This window comes from Falco cherrug, chromosome 8 (genome assembly GCF_023634085.1).
Source record: "Falco cherrug isolate bFalChe1 chromosome 8, bFalChe1.pri, whole genome shotgun sequence".
NCBI lineage: Eukaryota > Metazoa > Chordata > Aves > Falconiformes > Falconidae > Falco > Falco cherrug.
Genome location: NC_073704.1, coordinates 41,001,739 through 41,020,857, shown reverse-complemented (window position 1 = coordinate 41,020,857; position 19,119 = coordinate 41,001,739). Strand labels below are relative to the sequence as shown.

The 19,119-nt window shown below is 39.5% G+C and overlaps 1 protein-coding gene across 1 annotated transcript in view; it reads right to left on the bottom strand.

The window, feature by feature from the left end:
- Positions 1 to 19,119, bottom strand: part of KIF5C (kinesin family member 5C) — an 85,395-nt gene that overhangs the window by 37,538 nt on the left and 28,738 nt on the right. Inside the window, exons 3-10 of the mRNA XM_055718993.1 lie at positions 14,543 to 14,616; positions 10,012 to 10,116; positions 7,207 to 7,255; positions 6,260 to 6,315; positions 5,278 to 5,365; positions 3,128 to 3,252; positions 1,238 to 1,342; positions 747 to 895 (exon numbers count right to left, since the gene is read on the bottom strand). Coding sequence (XP_055574968.1) covers positions 747 to 895; positions 1,238 to 1,342; positions 3,128 to 3,252; positions 5,278 to 5,365; positions 6,260 to 6,315; positions 7,207 to 7,255; positions 10,012 to 10,116; positions 14,543 to 14,616 — 751 coding nt within the window. The remainder of the gene's footprint in view (positions 1 to 746; positions 896 to 1,237; positions 1,343 to 3,127; positions 3,253 to 5,277; positions 5,366 to 6,259; positions 6,316 to 7,206; positions 7,256 to 10,011; positions 10,117 to 14,542; positions 14,617 to 19,119) is intronic.

Genomic DNA, 19,119 nt, shown 5'->3' with positions numbered 1-19,119 from the left:
CTATTACGCAATTAAACAAAATGAGTAATTTTCCAAAGTACCAGAGTTCTCCTCAATTACAACAAAAGCAGTAATTATGTAATGAGTCTGACCTATTTTTGCTAACTTTCCAAATGTTTTTCATATGACTATCGCCAATGAACACATATGGAAGAGAAATTTTCTTTCTGAGTAGTTCCACACTTATGTTACTCTTGCTTGTTGCTGAGGACTTATTCCTAAACTGTTAAGAACCTTCAAACATAAAATGTCCATGAGCTATCATGGTAATCTATCGAAGCTGTCACTATTACACACAGTCCATATTCTTCATTTTCCTTAACAGTTAAAAAATATCTGTTACAACCATAACAATAATCCCTAAGATGCCACTCAAGGAGAAGACACATCTTAAAAGCATCAAGAGAAGTATCAGATAAAGCAAAACAGAACATTTTCCACTGAGTAAGCCCAATACCATTATCTTCCCCATAAAATCTCAAAGAGCTACAAATACACTTTGTATTTTCTGCAGGAAAGACTACCAGAGCTTCTAAACAGTGCAGCTGCCAACCAACATTAACATTTATTTTTCTGGTACCATAGGGAATGAAGAAACAGTTCTCTAGTACTATTTTGAGCAACTCCAGAAACCATAACCTCTCTATTTTAAAATGCCTACTGATCTCGCTCGCCTCTGCATGGTTGGCTGGGAACATGAGTAAAGTCTGATTAAGTGCCATCCACTACTGCTGAGCAGGACTCACCGCTGTCCGAACATCAGGGTCGACTTTGTTTCTGCTTCGTTGAAGACAGAGGGAGAACAGCATATAACAATGGTAGTTCTGCAGTTCCCCCCGAGGGAATCCTGAAGTATTCGGGTCATTTTGCTGTCTCGGTATGGAACATGGGTTTTCTAATCAAAATACAAGTAAGAGACAAGAGCGATGTTTTAAGATGATGCTATCAAAATGAGAGGGCATGAGTCGACAATGACCGGTTTAATGGATTTAAAGCATACAGTCCTGAAGAGTAATTATTTTGATTGTGCTAAGATTGGATAACCACTCAAGTGAAATCACCAAGAATTAGTTTCTTATCTTTAGTAGAATACCAAAAGCGTCACCAGTTTGTGGTTGGAAATCTAATATTTTCTTCTTTCCGAATCGAAATGTTAGCTTATTTTTTGACGTGCGTGGCAAAGAAACAGAAAAATAAAAAAGGCCATTCTTCAACAACACAAAACAGGATTACTTACAGTTCCTTCTGCCAAGGCAGATATCACATTGCCTAGAGCAGACAAAGACTTATTGATATTTTTAGCTTCATCAAGAACAGCGCCCTCCGCTCCAGTTTTGCTGACCTACCAAAGAGAGCAGGCAACAGTCAGGCTCAGCTGCCAGCCAGCGCCTGCACACACTACAGTGCACACCGCGCAATGGTTACAGCTGCTCGTGGAGGAAAAACAAAGCAAACTTACCCTCAGCGTGAAGAACGAGAATTGTACATGCATTTTTTTTGTTAGTGGAAGCCTGGAATACCTCCCCTTTCTTCCAGTGTAAGGGCAAGTTGGTCGTTGCTTTGTTAAGGGAAAAGCTGGTAAGTCTGCGCTCGCCTGAGGACAGGTGGGGACCACTGCCACGACCAGGCTGTGCAGCCAGGGAACACCACAGGTATGTTCTCGGGGCACACTCGGTGGCACAGCGTTTGCCACCAAACTAGGATCTTGGGCTTCGGGTTTTTTGTGTGCACCGACCAAGAATATCAGGGCAGAAAAAGGATAGTCTCACTCATCCTGACCACAAGGTTTACTGGTCAGCAAACTCGATCCCAAGGTGCCCCAGTCAAGAAGCTTGGTAGCCTGGGACCAGCTCTCCTTTAGACAACAACACAGTTTTATAGTTGTTTCTCCTTCTCTGTTCTTTTTGACAGGGTGGAGTGGGTGGGGAAGGGCACAGAAATGGAGGATAAAGCCATATATTTTTCTCTACATTAACACTACAGTATCTCTAATGTCCTCTAAAAATTATACATGACATAAAAGGAAACAATATCTTTTAAGATGACAACCTACCAAGGAAACCCTTATTCCAGGTTTTTTGTACAATGTCCAAACCTAATGAACTACAAAATGTAGTTTTCAGAGAATAGAGCCTGACTACACACTCATTTTCCAAACACCACTAGGAGTTTTTTATTTAACATTTAGCATTATATGCAGTAATAGAGTTTCACGTGATTAATTATTCTGATGGACAGCGTCTGCATTGTACTGATGGGTTATCAACCAGAGCATCCCACTGTGCAACCTGAACCCTGTGCAGCCTATCGAACAAAAATCTTTCGTTTTATTTCTGATTTTCAGAAAGAAACTAAAATCTCCCACCACAACAAGACATTGCTTCACCATGAGTAATTATTTTGACATGCACAGTAGTTACCCAGGATCCTGCTTGAATAAAGAATTCCATAGCATTGCAAAATGACGGGGTTTATAATTTCATTTACAGTTACATAACTTTGAACACTCCAGTAGGTGTTAGAATGAGAACTGGGAAAAAATGGTATTTTTTCAGTGCAGTACTGTTCTAGACCATTACTCTTTTGGTAAACAGGTACAGGTTCTTTTCTGGTTAGTATTTTTCTACATTGGAAAGCAGAAAGTCACCACAATCAAGAGAGTTATTCAGGGAGCTTCAGATAGAATTCAGCTGCCAAACTGCATTACCTGCTGTTATTTCACTGATCTAATATGTGAAATGCTTACAGAAAACTTAGAAACAGGACCTATCTGAATATAAGCAAATTAAAATAGCTGTGTAATTTGAAAAGTTACATTAAAATGACATTACTTTGTTAAAATAACTGTACCTGAATGTAAAGCTATAAAAAAGTACACTGGTTCAATCCACTTCATTATAAATGAAGATACATTGTAGATTTTTGGGTTTTGCACTTCATACCAATAGTTATGATCTCTTTTTCTCCATCCCAATTAAAATAAAATTTTAAAAAACAGCCATACTAATGATAAACTTAAATAGGACTTCTGTAAAACCTAGCTTAGTTTGCACTGACACACATGCGCATGATCAGTTTAGTGATCCCACCAGGATCATTCAGCAGTTTAGGAGAAAGGAAAGGTTACCTTCTCGCTTCCAGCCAAGTCAACCAGGTAAAGTTTTCCACTGAGTTTCTTCTCAGTTTCCACATTCTCTTGTTTAATATTAATGAGGAAGATACTGTGGCTCCTAGAGCTGTGTTCATTCATATCTGCAATCACATTTGAACGTGTTTTGTTTAAATGGCTTTAAAACCTGACAAGAAATTGTATTTCATCAGAGCTAGCCCATGGTTAGCAAGTTCAAAAGCATGGAGCCATTCACCGGAGAAGCCCAGACCACTGCACTGACAGCAGCACCTGCGCCAAGAGCTGCAAATACAGCTTATGGACTGCAGGATGAGCTCCTACCTTCTCCCAGCATGGCCAAATACCAGATTCATGATAAATGAGAGCCTTGGGAAAAGCAGCTGGTGTTCTTTCTTTCTGTCTGCCTTTTTTTCAAAGTTTTTTCAGTCCCCTGAAGCAATAAAAATTGGCCAGAAACAGGAAAAAATAACAAAAAGTATCATAGCCTAAGAATAATAAAATAACATTTCACAGATATAGTAAGAAATAAAGGTTCTGTCCTTTTACACTGCTTCATGAGTATAGACAGCTCATGCAAAAACTGCTGTGATATAACAGAAACTATTTAGACACAGAATTGCAATGAGGATGTACATTCAGCATCCTGGACAGAGGAATAAATTTGAGTCTGACCAAAATAGTATAAAGAGAATGAAATAATAGCTGGGAACATCCCCGTACAATTGTGTGAGGAGATCTCCCAACATTTAGCAAAAGTTTTCATCCAAACCACACTATGTAAATTAAAATTTCAGAGTAATTTTTATTGCTTATATAGTTAAAAATCCTCCTTCACCCAGGCCGCAGGTAAAACACAAGCAGCTCTAGTTTCAGCTTCCACTTATTTTGAGTTTGATTGTAAACACGTTATGCTTGACGTTTCATAAAAAAGGAAAATGAAAATATCGCAAATCCGTAAACCTCTTTCTCATCTGTTCTCTCTGTTACCATAAACCCCATGACCACCCTTCCCCCATTCCCATCCACAGCAATATTTATATTTAGCTGAGCTCCCTCTTACTCCTCCCATCTCCCAACTTTTTTTTTTTTCAGTAACACTTCCAAATTCGCTCCTTGCCGTTCCAGTACAGGTGAAATGCACTCCCTGTCAACTTCTGTCAGGATTTTTCTGTGTGCACCAAATGCAACAGGTAGTCTCACAGCAAAAGGTGTATTTGGTTATATTTTGTTAAAGAATAGCAGAAACACCAGAAGGAAACATTACTCAGAAAAAAGAGACGGCATTGCTATTAGTATGATGAGAAAGGCAGGGGAAGACTAAAGCAATAGAGTATTTAACAAAGGAAGAAGGCAGAGACATGGAAGTGAAAGAAGTTATCCAGTGCATCATAAAAAAATAAAATTTTAAAAAATACAAACAAAAACCCCCACCAACCCTCCACCCTCCCCAGCTCAAAACTTCACCCCACCACCGAGATCTGAGTTACAAGCTGAGGTTCTGCCACGCTCACTTCTTGGATCAAAGACATCTTAACAGTATAAATTGGGAAACAGGCCAAAGGTATCTGCCTCCTTTATCAACATAACACTAGCAGGCTGCATGCGACACAATGTCAACAAATCTGGCACAGGCTGAAGCAATTAATCTTTAATTTCTTTTAATTCAGGAAGACTTGTTTGCTTTGCCATCACTGGAACTCAATCCAAGTCACTGCTTCATGGAACAACTTGCAAGAGATAAACAGGCAGAGCCTGATAACTGCTCTGCAGTCTTTGCCTGCCGTTTGACCAGTGAATTGCTTTGAATTATTGACTTGTAGCACAAAGAAGAATGTATGTACGTAATTACAATTCTACATCATTTCAAAATATCTACGCTATGTGTAACAACACATACTCTGACTTTTTATATAACAATGCCATACATTAAATTCAGTTCTCAAAGCTGAAAGTCAACAAATGTTTCTGTATGCAGTGAAGTGGTAAAAAAGGTACACACTATTCATTTTAAAGTGTTATCACTTGCGCATCATTACGTCGTTCACATAGGTAAGTTAAAGTACTTTGTGAACACCAAGAATCACTACATCACCAGGAAGCTACACCCACCCACACTTGGAGCCAGAAAAGCCTCCAGGAATACTTACTTGTTACAGCTACATGACGGTTAGCTTTCCCTTCATCAATGACATCCAAAACTTCTTCAGGACTAGATACAAATCTTTCTGTACAACCCTAGAAGTATGCAAGTTGAAAACAGAAAAGCTTAGGAAGTGTCCTAGCACTCCAAATGCTGTCAGGAAAAAGATTTAGCACTGATGAACAAACTAATTAGAAGAACCATCAACATCCAACATGACCACTAGGGAGGCAATGAGCCAAAACATGCCTTTGTGTGACTTTCAGGAGTCCAGGGGATAACTTGAGAGACAGTTTTCTTTCACAAGATTAAAAGACTCTGTCAAATCCAAACATGAAGCAGAAAAGAGTTTCTACACATAGAACACATGGAATGATACAACACATGTTCCTGTTACCAATTTGAGTAAGATTACACACTCAAATTAGTTCTTCCTCTCTCAAACTACAAGATGAGATACATCCTTGTTCTCTGCCCTAACGCAATATTTCTGAAGGAATTATTTTATCCTTTTTTTTTGCCCTCCCCAGGATGAGAATAAACAGAACTGTCTGTATATTATTAAGGCTCACATACATTCATAACAAGTATATTACATTTAAGTGAGGGCCCAGGCTTCATAAACCAAATTCCTAACCTAACAAATCTGTTCTAAAATATTGTGAGATTACAGCATTTATCTGTGCCACAAAATACTAAAGAAAAAAATTCTTTGAAACATTCTCTTTCATATCTGACATGAAATGGGAACATGAATACTTTAAATTTAACACCATACTAACAAAATGTAAATGATTACAGTCAGGAAAATAAAGCAAACATGATTCAAGCCCATTAATATTTCAGGAAACTGTTTAAATCCAAGGACCAACACTAGCTGAACATTCAAGACACGGAACATGAGTTGAATCATTTTGGCAGATGACACTGGGATACAAATAAATAAATGTGTATGTGAGGAAGAATGAAAAATCAAATTTTCCTTGTACCTTAACATATGGGACTCTGTTTTTATCTTCATGTACAGCGAGGTTTGTCTTTGACACTAGAAAAAAGGATGTGAGATCATTAGGAATATTCATTCCACAGGTAAATATGTCAACTATAGGCATGACAGACATACAGTGAATTTATTATATTCATTAATGTAATACATGAATATATAGAATATATACATAAATGAGAATTGTAGTCGCTTCCCATTCCTTATGGACTACCAATATTTCTGTTACATAAAACTTGTTTCTTGTTCTGTCAATCTTGCACCTGTTTCTTTAAAATTAACTTCATGGTGCAAAAGCTTTTGTTTATTGCTTGGATTAATAAAACAAACACAGACCAAGCTGGATTTTGCCAAAGCAGCCAAGAATTTCAAAAGAGATAGAAGAACTCACTGGAATTGAAAATAGCTCATATATGTGCTCCTGGTTTTCTGTTACCCTCAGCATACATTTCTGTCTTCAGAGCGATTCAAGACACACAATTCACACTTGCATTAACATACAGTATGCATACACAGAAACACAAATTGTAAAACAGATCACTCCCAACAAAGCCTGCCTAACAGACACAAAGCAAGGAAGAAGTTGCACTGAATGTATTCTAAATTTAACAAAAAAGACTCAACAGAACACTATCTACATTTTTAAATTACAGTTTTACTTTAAGAATATACATTGCCAGCGAGGCTCAGACCTGCCTTGAAGTCTGTAAAATTCTCTGTACTCATTTATGACGAAGCTATGTAGTGCTGCAGAGGTAGGTGCACAGGAGTCAGAGATCAGATGACTTAAACTGCAAAATTCTCTTTCACAAACACAGCCATACAGCTTGAACTGAAATCACTCTCAAGGAAAGCAACTGTTTCCACTTAGGCATTGATTCAAAGCACTACATCAAGCCAAAAAACACATTGCATAAGAAATGCAGAACTTACCATCAAGCAGGTCCCTTATTTTGTCCAAATATATCTCAAAGTAGGAAACCTAATTAAATAATCATAAACGTTACAGATTTAAACTTGAGCAATTTAAAAATCTCTGTACCTGTATTTCCACATCTGTCAGAATAAAAAGCACCAAACTAAAAATAAAACCCACCACCCACACAGTTTGAATTACATCTTTCATGTGAACATACTTGTATTTTGAATGATTTAGAAGTCATTGATCTTTCTGCATTGACCAATGATTCATGAGGAAAGTATACAAAAGAACACTTCGGGCAAATCTTATCTTTTTTCTTTTACATAAGCAAAATTGAAAAAAATATTGAACATAATCAAATCAATTCAGCTACTATCGCATCAGTACAGCTGCATCACAAGAAGGGTCAAGTTTGACAACTGTAAAAGGTATACTGATACCTGCCAGCACAAAAGCAGGCAGCACCTGCAGTGCTTGAATATAAAAGTTATGTAAACCAAAGCAATATATATTAAACTTTTAAATTAAGCATATGTAAAAGTTCTGTCTTGAATCGAGTCCCAAAGAAAAAACTGAAAATAAGCTTTTCTCTAACAGAAACAATTGTCCTCAAGGGAAAAAAAAAAAAGAAAAAAAGAAAAAAAAAAAGAAAAAAAAAAAAAGAAAAAAAAAAGAAGAGAGAGAATGACTGACTGACTCATAATAAAAGAGTATTTGATTCACAGAAGCAAACAGAAATATGTTAGGGATGTGGTGCCTGCCCGTACCCTTAATAAACTTTATTCAGCAATTATTTAGCTGGAATGCTAGATGCTTAAATTATAGGTATCAGTATACTCTAGTTATTTAGTACAGTATCATTTTCTCTCATGTGAAAAATAAATTGTTCTGGTTTTTTTTATTCTGAGTTGATCTTATGTGACAACTGCTATTAAATACAGATGTATTTTGCTTTTGTGCATTTACTTCACCTGTGTCCCATTTAAAGCCATCCTCTGGACCAGCTCGTTTCACCCAGACTTAACTCACATGCTTTATATTATCCTCCCAACACACTGCTGAGGACCAAGACACACAGGAGATACCAAGTTCCCCTCCCTGTTCTAAATGGCTGTCTATTAAAGAGGGAGAGGAAAAAAAATTATACTAATTTTCAGCGTTGGCTCAGTTATTTAAAGAGTGTGACAGTTTGGTTAAATTCTTGCTCCCAGTGACAGAACACGCATTTCTCTCAATGACAGCTCCTTGTATCATCACTCACTCATTCAGTGCTACTTAGGCAGCTTTTCTGTTAAGATATTCATAAATGTCAACCATGATAGGAAACCACTGAAACAATTCAATGCTGGCAGAACATGATTTATAAAGTGATAAGCTTCTGCTGGCTGTGATAGGAATTTCCTATGTCTTGTACAAGGGGGTGCCCATCTGTAGAACAGCAATAGCCACAGGGGAGCTTTACAGATGATGAAAAGAAATCAGTGTCACCCCTATGGAAGTCATTTCTATGAAAACTCAGAGATGTCACTTCTTAAGGTGCTCAGTATTTTACAATCTAAGGTCTATTAAAATACTTAGATGGCTTATTGTACTTCATAAAGCTCTTCTGTCTGTACTTCAGGCGCACCCCTACAAACAGGCACTGCTAAGAAGGTTCTCAATACAAAATGATCTAGTCCTTCCAGAAGATCAGTGGCTGGTTCAGAGGTACTCTGCTAGATTATTGAAGCAAATTAAAAAAAAAAAATTAGATACACACTCAAACACGGAGAGATATACCACCAGAAATGCTTCAAGGGCTTCAATGCAAGCAGCACTAAAAAGTCACCCATGTCTAACTTGGAGGCACAAGAGGGACACAGGAGGAGAGCTCCATTCTCAGAGGGCATGACCTGGTCACAGCAGGAGAAGGGACAGTGTTTTCACACTCTACCTGTACTCAGCTCCTTACCTTTACTGAAGTATAGTATATATATAGTATACCTATACTGGGGTGCGCTACATATCTTTTGTGTGGTTTGGGGGTGGGGTGGGATATGGCGCTGAGGAGTACTCCTTTTGCCTGCAATCCGCTGGGTAATTTTCCTGATGTCTGCTCGGAAGCGAGCTGCAGCCTGACCCCAGCTCTGCCAGATGGACCAGTGCCCCCCCACGGCTGAGAGCTCCCCGGGAGACCGGATGAACAGTCGGAATTAAAGGTCACTCAAAACATTTGAGAGCTCATATGGTTGTGATCAAGATAGGGACATGGAAAAACGTAATAGCTGTTCAAATTGAGACTTAGACCACTATCTTAAGGAAATACATAAGCTTTTGAGCTAAAAATCACTTCTAAACATCCTTCCGTAAATTGCCCAAAGCCATCTTTCCTCCATTTCAAACCCTCATATATTATGGAGGGCTGTTTATATCCTTGAGATAGGAATGTGATGCCAGTATTCTCACAGACATCATGAAGACCAATGGTATTTATGGTCATAACTAGTAGGGCACAGCCATCGGAGAAGGTGCAGAGAAATTAGTGTTTCCTTACCATGCTGGCCAGCCTGTCAACTGTGGCGAGAGACAAGGCAACCAACAGACTAGCAAACCTGAGCTGAAAACACTCACGAAAAGTTTCTGTCAAAGGCTAGTAACTGTATTAGATTATTTCTAGTAAATATCCTCAGTAACACAATGGTTTTTTGAGTTACAAAAGGGAGAAAAGAAAAATTCTGCAGCACAACATTATCGCGTGAATGCTATAGATCTTCCCATCCAGCTCAACTTTCTTCCACCCAACCCATTTCGTAACACGTCATTCTGCATTTATTTACCTTTATATGAAACTCCAGGTTTTCATCCATGGAGTAGATGTGATCAAAGATGTCATGTGCAATTCTCGGAATGATTCCCATGAGCTGAGGGTCATGCAGCTTCCCCTGTGGACACAAAACCAAACCGTAACTTGGAGAACCTTGCTCAGGCACCAGCGAGGAGAAAGCCTTGTCCAAACACGCCCTCCTCCAGCGGGTCCCCGTGAGCGTGCTGGCTGCTCTAGGGGAACTGCTTGATATAAGCGCACAGAGAAGGTGGCAGAATGACTCAACATGTTAGCAGCCTTCACCTGACAGAGCACCTATTTGTTCTGGCAGCTCCTACCGTTTGCCAAGCGTGCTGTCCTGCCGCTATGTACACTGGCGCTCTCTGACAAAAGATAGGCGAATAAACACAAACATACAAATTAAAGCCTGGTTCTCCCAGTTAAATCAGATATTTAGCAACATGTCAGAAACAAGAAGTATTAAAGCATTTTGTTTCTCTTTCACCACTGTGCTAGAAAGCTAAAGGGAAATCTGGGTTGCAGGGATTTGAGGATTAGAGTAATATATTCTGATTTGAGCTTGCTGGGCCTATTGCCAGAGAACCGTGCCTTGCAAACACTACCGTTCTTCACATTAACTTGCACAACTACTTTCCTCTATTCTTTAAAGAACTGAATATTAACTAAACCCAACAATTTCCCTGGCCACGTTGCATCTTGTAGTTGCATTGCTCTTTTTGAAAAAGCCAGACATGCACAGGAAAGCTAACACTACTTGAAAACTGAACAGAAATACAAATCCAAAATTAAAACCTTTTCTGACTACAACATACATTGTACTTTTGTTTCCAAATGTTTTATGAAACTGCTTAAATATGCAACAACAAGTCAGTAGTCGTAAGACTCCATCAGAACCTAGTGCCTGGAAACTCTAATACACCTTTTGAACATAACTTTGCCCAAGTAACACTGCACATCTCAGCACCACAAAGCACCGAACTCTGAACAGGTGTAGGGAATGACTGTTTTTTAAAATATAGTGGGTAACTGTACAACTCCAAATCATGGGAAGTCAGACTTGATCGGTTATTACTAAAAACTATTAAACACCAAGATTTTATTTTTTTTTTTAGGAAAACAGGAGGAAAATCATACACACGTCCATGTGTTTTTCAATATTATGTAAGTTTGTGAATGACTGCTGTGTCACATTGACCTGTTTTCCAAGTTTCTCAGCTTTTACTTGTACACTCAAATACAGCCTTCCTAGACATTGCTTTCTTTATGCTAAAGCCAGTGAATTGTCAACTTCTACGCATCAGCCTAGCATGAAGGAAATTTATCATGAAGAACCAACATAATCTCTTCCTCCATCTCAAAGGCCGTATTTAAAATAGTTACTAAGCTTCTGCCCTCAAATTACATAAACATCTTGGGGAGAAAAAAAGGGGAGGTAATATAGCTAAATCAATTACATTGCTGACTGCCTTCCCTATAAGGCATAACTCAGCTGGATCTAAACCATATTTTATTTATATTATACAGATAATATTACCTTCTGCAGCAGAAGCAGTTACAGCCTATACCATATACAACATCCTATTAAGCTTCTCAAAAAATAAGAAGTCCTTGTCATATGCCAGACCATTTCATTTCAGACTATGAGAATGAAAAAGAGGGTGATTAAATATACTAAATCCCTGATAGAGGGGAAAACTTGTGTGCACAAACACACACTGAAATCAAACCCCAACACCTTCTTTTGCCTTGCCAGCACAGCACTCAGTTCCGTCACACATCGCTGTTACTGAGCAGACTGCAATGCAATTTCCACTCTCCATGCCTTCTCCCTGAAAAGCTCACTGAAACCAACTGACCGCCCCGTATTACTGCTCAAAGAAAATTTTCCCCAAGAAGGGAAAAGAGTTTTTCCTAAACCAGAATAAACAGAGATTTGTTGGTATTTCTTCAGTGCACAGAAATCCAACCAAAGGTGTGTCTACACCTTGAAGTACTGCAAAATGCACGATTCCTAAGGCAGCAAAGGGAGCTGCAGAGCCAGGAATGCCAGAGCTGTGCAGTGCCCCCTTTTCTACAGCAGCTTTGGTCCAGCTGGGCTGTTAGCTCTGCCAAAGGGTGGTTTGAATTCAAAGTTTTGCTGCAGAGACTTCTGTCTGCGCAGGGGTGCATCAGCTTTGGGATCACTGCACCCGGTAAACGCATCCCCTAATAATTGTGGGGAAGTGACAAGTTACAAAACTATTTCATTAAGCATTCCCCCAATTGAACAAGCCCTGTAATAACTATGCTTTCCTTTTATCTTCTGAGCTACAGAAAGCTATGTAATCAATCTGTAAAACATGATTAAATGTGCATGTAACTCAACCACTTCGTCTACAACTTCTTGGGCTCAGGCCTTCTCACCATTTAAGCCTGGAGAAACTTCAGTGAAGCAAGATCATATTCAATGCTTTAAGAAGAAAGAGTTAAGATCTTTAAAACACTGTAACACCAGCAGTCTGTGAAGCATTGAAAAATACCCCTTTTTACGCCACTGTAAATGAATTTTTATTAAAACAAGAGATGATTGAAGAAGGTTCCACTACAATTTACAGACACCATAAACTGAAAGGGAAGAGAAAGATAGAGGCAGGCTATTCACTGGAAAGCTGCAATAATAAACCCCCCCACTCTCATGGATTTAGCTGTAAGCTCAGAAAGAGTTTGGAGACATGTGCTGCTGCTGCCATGCTGACGCTGCAGTTAGTAAACTCCCCCAAAGCACCCGGACAGAGTGTTCTCTGCTCATTAAAGCCTCTCATTTTAATAAGGACATTAATTTCCACATTTAAACAGAGCAGGCAGGCACTAGCTAGCGAAGCGTAACATTTGAGAGAGTGCTGGTTTATGTCAGGATGTTGACATGACTACAGTCTACAGGGACCAGTATTGAAAACTCTACTGTAAGGTCAAAGCCCCTCAATATAATCTTATGGGCAAAACCATGTAATTTTTTAAGGTTTCTATCCTGCTATACAGGTTGGTAAATATTTTATCTAGCACAGGAGAAAGACCTACATATGTCAAAAAGCCTATCCTAGCTATATTATACTACCATGTCCTGTTCAAGATTAACACTAACACTATGAAGCATTTCACATTTCACAGAAAATCCTCCATAACAGCTTTACCAAAAGGATTTACTATTTCTTCAACTTCAGACTATTTTTTTCTTCACAACATACTTTCGCAACTTTACAAGAGGTTGTTAGGTTAAAAGGGGGATTAAAACTGAATATAGACTTGATTCCACTTTAAAATGACAGCTTTTTCTTTATTAAAGAAGTAAAACAGCCATTTCTCTACAGTAATTTTCTTTATCGCAGCTTGTAATTCTGAATATAAATTGGCTTTAAGAGATCTTTCCCCATGCCATGTGGAAGCACCAGCTCAAGCCCTGCAGACATTTTGATTTAATTACATACAGAGCTGGTGGATTACTCAGCCATTGTGCCATCTGTGAGGGCTGAGCTAGTGATTTCCCCCATCCTTGCAAGGACAGACTTAATTAGACATGAGGCATCAGTTATTGCATCCTCCAGGAAAGGAGCAACTGCGGCAATCGAACAACAATTTCACCAGGGCCTGTTGGCCCGAGAGAATATTGCTTCCCTTCTCCTTTCACCTTCATGTTAGGTAGGTCACCTGTGTTAATCGTGTAGCAAAACCATCTGATGCTGTTAAATGAAGGAAAGCTCATTTTTTTCCTTTCATTTAGCAAAACTTTGCTGTAGACCTCCTGTTTAAAGTTCACAGCTGAAACAAAATGCTCTAAGACATACACATCCAGCTTGTACAGTGCTGTGATGGAACAATCCTATGTGGGGATTAAATGCTTGAATGATCCTCCTTTTTTAGCAAGAGACTAAAATATCTAATGTCTTGTAACTGAACAGTTAAAAAAAAAAAACCACAGGGAAAAACTACACTGTCACACGTCATACAGCAGAAATACGAACATACTTAGGATTTCAACCACTGGAATTTGGTATAATTTGGTATTTCTTCTCCAAAGCAACAATTCTCAAAAATTCATTCATCTGTGCTGCAGCATGTGAGAGTGGTATTCCCAGAAGGGGAGTGCAAATGAGAAAACCAATAACCAAGGCATAAATTTTCATAATCCTGCATACAAGGGAACTCTGCAGACCCTTATTACTGTTTTCATTTGTGCATTAACAAATCTCACCCAAAGCCTTTAAAATATACACATACCCAAACTGTTATGACAAATATGGAGAACATATACTTGTTATTTTTCACTTGGTGCATTTATTGGTCTACAGATACCTAGCTAAACAACTGAAAAAAACCTCCACATTGCAAGAAATACTACAGTTTAAAAGGCAGGAGAAGCTAAACACACTTAGATCTCTTTTTATATGTCACTCACAGCTGAGTGCTCCAGATAGCTGGTTTGTTCAGGTAATTGGTACGCATAATTCTACTGCTGCTAGCAAACTGATTTAATTTTGCCACTGTACCTCCATAGTATGTGTTTTTCCTGATGATGTCTGTCCATAAGCAAAGATTGTGCCATTGTAGCCTTCAAGAACATCTGCAAGAAGAAAAACAATTAAAACTCATATCGACATCTTAAAGCTGGATTAGCAGCTTTTCCTAAGACTTCTACGACGTTGAAACTCAATCAGAAAACAGTTTGGGCAATAAAGAATGGGAAAAATACAATGTAACTAGTTACCTTTAGGCCAAAAAAAAAAAAGCATAACAACATCTAAAGTAGAGAATTGCAGAATTACTGATGTCTCTGTCATTTTCCTGGTAAAAAAGTATCTTTGGACATTAGACATCAGCCAATATACCTGTGTAACATAGGAAAAAGGAAACCTAATTGTATGCATTTTAAACCATTGCGCACCACAAAGAAAATTAAACAAACTCATATATTTCTACTACTGTAACAGCATCAACAGTTCACAGCCTCATTAATTTCCAAGCTTGTCTGCAAAGCGGGAAGAAAGTTAGACCAACAGGAATTTGCTTTATTGAAAATATACTTCTCTCAAGGCAGAATGAGTAATTTTATATTGCATTATGATACAAAAATATCCATTTTTAACTTAGCAGTGGTTAACGTCTATAGTAACTTGCAGCAGTCCAGGAGGGGTGTAAACCAGCTGGTTCTTGGGCACAGTCTCACGGCCGGTCGGTGCCACTGAAAGGATTGCTGGCCTGGGCTGGCTCCAGGAAGGGAATTTAGAGCCTTGTAGGGCCATCTACTCACGCAGCGTTCATGGAACAGAAGAGTAACACTTACTCTAGTTGCTAATCAAGAACGCAGGAAACCTTCAATCTAAAAACTGGCACCAATAACCCTGTGCTGCCCCCATCAGTCTCTGCTGAAAGACCCCCCAAGAAGGGTAGGGCCAGGGTGCTGTGCCTGGGGACACCCACCTTGCCCCCACACCATGCCTGGCGCCTCTTGCCACGGGCCAGCAGCACTGTACGGGGTCCCAGAGCTCTGCCACGGAGCAGAACCACCAGGCAGCAAGAGAGCAGCAAAGCCGGGGGGAGCTGCCGGCGAAAAATAAAAGCAAAGGGAAAGCTCAGCGCCTGCCGAGGGGCACGGGAGCCGCCAGCAGAGCCCAGGGACCACCAGGGGCAGAGGGTTCCCTGCCCACGGCCTCTTCCGAACCATCTCCTGCTTTCGGAGTTGCCTCTGCTTCTGAAAGGTGTTCTGTTTCCCACCCTCTGCACCAATACTCATAGAGGCCACCAGGAGAAAAAAGTATAAATGTGCATGTGTGTAAATATAAACACACAACTGTATTATATATAATTACATAAAAGGTCATACTTAGTGTGTTTACATAAACACACACAAAAAATCTCCTTATTTGTATCTCCATGTGTATGTATGTCAATGGTCCAGATAGGAAGGATAATTAATTAAGATATGTCTATTTAAAAAGAATGAAGAAGGAACAAGAATGAAGACAATTCAAGGGAAAAGCCTCAGAAAGGTGATATCAAAGAAAAGAAATGGATAAAAAGAAAGGAAGGGAAAGAGATCTTTTTCAAAGACACTGGCTACACAGACCCACATTTCCTATACAGCAATACTGAGTAAGGATGAAGTTAGAATGAAGCCATTTAAAAATATACATTCTAATTAAACACAGAGTATAACCATTTAAGTTGTGGCAGAACTATGTTGGGGAGCTGAAGAGACCAGACACGCCAGAGGTTGTATAAACCTCAACAGAGTATTGTTGGGCAAATTTTCCAAATCTTGAAATCTAGGAGAATGGCAAGGTTAGAGACTATAATTACTGTCATTCTCATATTAACATTTTGTATGAATTTAGCATCCTTATCCATTTATAAAAATAGAGACACTGCTTGCTCTTGCCTTAAAGAAACAAACTTTAAAATAAGTAATATAAATAATAATTGCATGGATAAAAACCCAGCTGTCCAGCCACAGATGCAGTGCTAACCTGAGTTCACACCTTCGACCCATTACTTTCCCAGCAGGCTTCTAAACAGAGCCAAATTTCATGTTATTGGTATTTCAAAACATTCACTCACCAGTTCTACTCTGAAGCGAACATCTCGCTGATTTTCAGTTCAGCAGAGAGCAAAGCCGAGTGGAAGGAAGGGCTGGGCTGCGGCGGGGAGCGCGGGGGGAGCACGGGGGGAGCGGCCGGCGAGCCTCCTCTGCCTGCACCCCCTTCAAAGCCCCTTCGCTCGCACTTTCATGGGTGCCATTTTCATGCCATTATTTCCAATAAATCCCCAATATATACTAAGCATTGTCCTTGGAAGATATTAAAATATTAACAAGAGATAATTCCTTAAGATTGTTGATGATTACAACTTTACAACTGTCCTCATTTCAGCTGGGAGAGAGTTAATTTTCTTCTCAGCAGCTGGTGCAGTGCTGTGCTTTGGGTTTGGTGGGAGAACAATGTTGATGGCACATGGATGGTTTTAGTTGTTGCTGGGTAATGTTTATACTAAATCAAGGACTTACGGGTTTCCTGGGCCCTGCCAGCTGGAGGAGCACAGAAAACTGGGAGAGGACACAGCCAGGACAGGTGACCCGAACTAGCCAGAGATGTATTCGTACCATATGGCGGCATGCTGAGTATATAAACTGGGGGAAGAAGGAAGGGGGGGGACACATTTGGAGCAATGGCATTTGTCTTCCCAAGTAACCTCGGGCACACTGGAGCCCTGCTTTCCTGGGGATGGCTGAATGCCTTCCTGCCGATGGAAAGTAATGAACAAATTCTTTGTTTTGCTTTGCTTGTGTGCGTGGCTTTTGCTTTACCTATTAAGTTGTTCTTATCTCAACCCTCAAGTTTGACATTCCTTTCTGATCCTCCTCCCCATCCCTCTGGGTGAGGGGGAGCGAGTGGCTGTGAGGTGCTGGGTTGCTGGCTGGGGTTAAACCACGACAATGACAAATCCTGCTGAGAGCTCCACTCAGCTGGCACCAATGCATCTAACTTGGGAGAACCAGCAGAAACACGAAGTGCAGGACCAAGGAGGCAGAGAGGGAGATGCAGGCAAGGATCTGCAGCGTAAGGGCGGTGGCAGCAGCTCACAGGAGATAAAAGTTACATCTCATTTTTTTAATACAAAAATATTATTTCCTTGTAAAACGGTAATTAATAATAAATTTCAAAATAGCCGACAGGTAAGGCTATATTTAATGCAACTGCATTTTAAATTTTTGAAATAAAAAGCTTACTTGACACTTATTTAACACACACACACACACATATATAAACACAACAGGGAAGCAGTCACATTTAACTTTTGAGGCTACATCCAGTTGTAAAGTACCCTGTATCTATTGTGTATTGAAGGCTCCATCTTTGTTAGCCAGCAAAGAAAGAAAATATTTTGTCTTTGGACTTTTTTATTTTAAACTAAAATCCAGCTGGAAGCTGGAAAAGAAGGAAGGTTCATTTTCCTCTTTAGATGAAAATCAACACGTGGCGAAGATGAACTACAGGGTCTGGAAGGCACACAGAACTAGAGTTTCAAGGTGTTCAGGTATCAAAAAATATAAATAATTGTCCTGGGGTGGGGTAGGGTGTTCAGAAATCTTTGAGCAAACATGTGCAACTCTTGTTTGTTTCCAGAAAACCACCTAGCATCCAAACACCTTTAAATTCCCAGCACAGTTAAACAGAATCTAAGAGTTTATTACTATTATTTCCTCTTTTTACTAAACTCTGTTAACTGGAAAAAAACCAACAGTTTGAATTAAGAGAAAAAAAGGTTTATTATCTTCAGGTAAATGCAAGGTACAATGTCAGCTCTATACCAGTACACAGCCTAGGGGGAAAATGACCTGATTAATCAGCTGTTACGTAAGAAAACTGCTCAGAATTTGCACCAATTTACACAAAGATATGCCCGAGGAAGCATAGATAAGTAATGTAGCTTCCCAAATAGCAAAAGATACCTTATTCTGTAAAAAAAAAAAAAAAAAAAAAGTCCTTTGCATCACCTGCAATTCAAAGTCAGTGGTCTCGGCAGCAGAAGAGGTTACTTTTGTTGGAAGGCTTCACCCTTATGATAGTTCACATATCATCTGTCAACTGACTGGAGACAGTCCCAGACAGAAACAGCCTGCACAAAACTTGAGGGATCGAGATAAGGAGGGGGAAAAAACAGATCAAGAAAGTGACTGAAGAAAGATCAGTTGGGATTTTTACATAACTTGTAGTAAACAAAAACCGCCCAGGTGCTTTTCCTAACTCCTGGTCCAACTCTAATATGTTTCCAAGTTTGATTTACCCTCCCCACAAAAGCCAGCTACACAACTCAGCCAGTCAACTGCTGCCAGATGGCCTTTCTCCTGATGAGTATGAATAGGACAAGTACATTTCCATGACCAAATTTCTACTCTATACTTATCTTTTCCATCTCTAAAGTTTCTAGTTCTGCAACTCAGCATTTGAGGCCTGTATTTGTAACCAGAATAGAAAGTCAATAAGCTACCCAGTGAGAGCAAATCCACCACCCAAAAATCGTAAAAGTAAATTTTCTCCTCCGCACAGGACACAAAAACGTGCAGATG